Source organism: Myotis brandtii, unplaced genomic scaffold, assembly GCF_000412655.1.
Source record: "Myotis brandtii unplaced genomic scaffold, ASM41265v1 scaffold165, whole genome shotgun sequence".
Lineage (NCBI taxonomy): Eukaryota > Metazoa > Chordata > Mammalia > Chiroptera > Vespertilionidae > Myotis > Myotis brandtii.
Genome location: NW_005356042.1, coordinates 4,223,833 through 4,228,215, shown reverse-complemented (window position 1 = coordinate 4,228,215; position 4,383 = coordinate 4,223,833). Strand labels below are relative to the sequence as shown.

Below are 4,383 nucleotides of genomic sequence, written 5' to 3'. Positions count from 1 at the left end.
ACAGTACTTGATGACCGCGATGTTGACCGGCGCGGTGCAGGTCATCGCCAGGTACGGCTTCTCCGAGGCCATGGCCGAGGAACACTAGCGACCCCAGCCCACAGCCGCCAGGCTTCGGAACCCGCGCCCCAGCAGGCCTCGCCATTGGCCCACGCGGTCCCAGCTGTTCGCACGTTGTCCAATCAATGGCGGGTTCTTCCCCACGCTCCACCTCTCAGCCAATAAGCGTCCCGCAGCCCACGCTTCCTCACTGGCCCTGTCATCTGGGGGGTCTCACGCGCTCCGCATTCTGACCTGTGCCGCTGGGTGGCAGCTGCTAAGCATGAGAGACGCTTTCAAAGCCCACTCTCTCTCTTAAATCCTCCCTCAAGGATGTGTGTGAGGGTTTTTTAAATACACACACACACACATATGTATATTGAATTGATTTCAGAGAGGAAGGATGAGGGAGAGAAACATCTGTGTGAGAGAGAAACAACGATTGGTTGCCTCCCAAACACACCCAGACCAGGGGTGGAACCCGCAACCTAGGAATGTGCCCTGACGGGAATCCGCGGGGGCCCTTCTGTGCCCAGACAATGCTCCAACCAGCGGAGTCACCCTGGCCCCGCTCTCCCTTTTTAAGCTCCATATAAACAAGGATTACTTTTTTAGGGGTTGAAATGGGTTGCCACATAAACACGTACATTGGCTTTTTTCTTGTGGTAAAATACACAAAGCTCATCAGTTTAACCACTTTAAGTACACAGTTCTGTGGCATTAAGTAAATTCCCACTGACATGCGACCATCACCACTATCCATCTCCAGAACTTTTTCAGAATCTAAACTGAAACTCCTTACCCATTAAACAGTAGTAACCCCATTTTCCTCTTCCCTTTATAAAAATTTATTTTTAGCTTTAAAATGGTTCAGACTGCAGTCAAGATATTAAGAGAATTAAGAGTAACACAAAGTTCAAAACAACAATGAGGTACCATCTCACACCTGTCAGATCAACAAATCCACAAACGACAAGTGCTGGCGAGGATGTGGAGAAAAAGGAACCCTCCTGCACTGCTGGTGGGAATGCAGACTGGTGCAGCCACTATGGAAAACAGTATGGAGTTTCCTCAAAAAGTTAAAAATGGAACTCCCATTTGACCCTGTGATCCCACTTCTAGGAATATATCCCAAGAAACGAGAAACACCAATCAGAAAGGATATATGCACCCCTATGTTCATAGCAGCACAAATTACAATAGCTAAGATTTGCAAACAGCCTAAGTGCCCATCAGCAGATGAGTGGATTAGAAAACTGTGGTACATCTACGCAATGGAATACTACACTGCTGTAAAAAAGAAGGAATTCTTATCATTTTCAACAGCATGGATGTACCTGGAGACCATTATGCCAAGTGAAATAAGCCAGTTAGAGAAAGATAAATATCACATGATTTCACTCATTTGTGGAATATATAGAATATCATAAACTGATGAACAAAAATAGATACAGAGGCAGAGCAACATTGAACAGACTGTCAAACTACAGTGGGAAGGCAGGGGAGGATTGGGGGGTGGGTAAGAGATCAACCGAACTTCTTGTATGTATGCATATAAGCATAACCCATGGACACAAGACACTGGGGGGTAGGGGAGGCCAGGGGAAAGTCAAGGGGAGAAAAAAAAAGGAGACATATGTAATACTCTTTGTAATACTTTAAGCAACAAAACAAACAAGCAAAAAAAGAGTAACACAACGTCTCCCACCCTGAGCCCTATTACAGTTTCTTTGTGTATCTTTCTCCCAATATTTTATGCAAAATACAGGTACACCTTGGAGATGTTACAGGTTCGATTCCAGACCACTGCAATAAGGTGAGTCACAGAAATTTTTTGGTTTCCCAGTACATATGAGAGTTATGTTTATACTATACTGTAGTCTATTAAGTATGCAATAGTAGCATTATGGCCAGAAAAACTACATATCTTTTTAAAATAAGATTTTAATTTTTCAATTACAGTTGACATACAGTATTGTATTAGTTTCAGATATACAGTATAGTGATTAGATATTTAACTTGTGGACAAAAGGGGCCACATGCTGACCTGACAAGCTTAGGGAGGCCTGCATGGCTGTCTTGCAAACTCATAGACCTAAAGTAACCACAAAGGATGGTCTGAAATTAAACTTTAAAAGCAGTTATGGTGGGCAGCTACATCCTAGACCAGTATCTTCACTAACAAGGTCAACCTTCACCTTAACTGAGCCTATCTGTCTTTTTGCATCTATGATAACATACCCTTGAAATGTCTGGGTAACTTGTAACTTCCCTTTTTCTGGAGCCCCTGGGGCACAACGAAATGTGCTGGGCGCCAGGACAGATACCACAAATTCCTTCATTATCATGTTAATTGTCCTGCACCCACCTAAGTATGTGTCCATCATTTTACTTTTTATCCAATCCCAGGGGGTTCCCCTGCTTTGCTTTATCCCTCCTCCTTAAATCTGTCACCAATGAATTTCATGTAACCCACCTATGTTCCTCCTTTGACTGCAATGTATAAATACAAATGTAACCCGCCATTCTCAGGAGCATTATCTCAATTCATTGAGGTTCTGCTTCTCGGCATATGTCGACAGTTTGGCTCAAGTAAACTCAAAAAAATTCTTTGCAGGTTTCAATGTTGTTGTTGTTGTTTTTGTGTGTGTGTGTTTTTTACGTTAACACTGCTGTAAGCCACCATGAAAGATTGGCTAGTTCAGTTCTTGCAAACCTCAGTTTGCCTCTGTTGGGATCAGCAAAAACAGCACCAGGTGTTAGATAATTGTTTTTTTTTACGTTAACATGTGCATGTGCAAGTATTTCTTTTTTTAAAAAAATCTTTATTGTTGAAAGTATTACATATGTCCCCTTTTTTCTCCCATTGACCCCTTAGCCTACCCCGCCCCAGGCCTCCACCACCCTATTGTCTGCATCCATGGGTTATGCAAATATGCATATAAGTTCTTTGGTTGATCTCTTCTCACCATTTCACCCTTCCCCACCTTCCCTCTGAGATTCGACAGTCTGTTCCATGTTTCTGTCTCTGGATCTGTTTTGTTCAAAAGTTTATTTTGTTCATTAGATTCTACATTTGAGTGAGATCATGTGATACTTATCTTTCTCTGACTGGCTTGTTTCACTTAGTATAATGCTCTCCAGGTGCAAGTATTTCTGTAGGAGAAATTCCTGGACTTGGAATCGCTGGGCCAAGTGGAATGTGCCTGACGTAATTTTGTCAGCTGTGGGCAAGTTGCCTCTGGAAATTGAATGTATTGTTGAAGTCTAGTGTGCATACTGTGCCAGCACAATGGCTCACCCATCAGTACGATGGGTGAAAAGTGGTATCTCACTGTTGTTTACACTTGCATTTCAGATGATTATTATAAGTTTTTCTTGCAACCACTTTTCTGTTTAATGCAAAGCCTCTCAAATTTATTTTGAAGAATTAATGGTTGATTGCTTTGGACAATAGTCATGGTGTGTTCTCTGAGCTATGGAGGAAAGGGTTGAAGACAAGTTACCCGTGAACCCCAGTAATTTATGTTCTGCTGTGATAGTGATAGGAGGGAGAGCACAGATATTTATTAAGCATCTATTTTGTGCCAGATACTATGCTAGGTGTTATACCTCCATTATATGGGCAACTTTTCTATTTTACTGTTTATAATCAGTTTATAATCAAAGTATCAGAAGATGGGGCCTTTGGGGGGGGGGGTGTTTAGGCAGAGCCTTCATGAATGGGATTAGTGTCCATGTAAAAGAGCCCACAGAACATCCTCGCCCCCTCCACCATGCGAGGACACAGCAAGAAGACAGCCATCTGTGAACCAGGAATCCGGCTGTCACTATACACTGAATCTGCCAGCACCTTGATCTCAGACTTCCAGCCTCCAGAACAGAGAGAAATCAATGGTTGTTTAAACCCCTACTCTAGGGTATTTTTTGTTCTAGCAGCCAGACTAGACTATTATATATCCACTAGAGGCCCGATGCACAAAATTCGTGCATGGGTAGGGTGCCTAGGCCTGGCTGGCGATCAGGGCCGATCTGTGGGGAGACTGGCGGGGCAAGTGGGGGGGGGCCCCCACTGGCACCCACCTTGGCTGGCTGGGGCCTGCGGGCTGAGGGCAGCTCCTGCGTTGAGTATCTGCCCCCTGGTGGTCACCGTGCATCATAGCGACCGGTTGTTCCACTGTTTGGTTGATTTGCATGTTAGGCTTTTATTATATAAGATGATTTAAAACAGCCGTGGGCAAACTACGGTCCGCGGGCCAGATCCGGCCCGTTTGAAATGAATAAAACTAAAAAAAAAAAAAGACCGTACTCTGTTATGTAATGATGTTTACTTTGAATTTATAT

The 4,383-nt window shown here is 43.6% G+C and overlaps 1 protein-coding gene across 2 annotated transcripts in view; it reads right to left on the bottom strand.

The window, feature by feature from the left end:
• Nucleotides 1-172, bottom strand: part of MVD (mevalonate (diphospho) decarboxylase) — a 9,372-nt gene extending 9,200 nt beyond the window's left edge. The window contains exon 1 of one of the 2 annotated variants that reach the window (XM_005862506.2): nt 3-172. In XM_005862506.2, coding sequence (XP_005862568.1) covers nt 3-72 — 70 coding nt within the window. In that variant the 5' untranslated portion in view covers nt 73-172. The remainder of the gene's footprint in view (nt 1-2) is intronic. The other variant, XM_005862507.2, reaches the window with a different exon arrangement.
• Nucleotides 173-4,383: the final 4,211 nt, after the last annotated feature.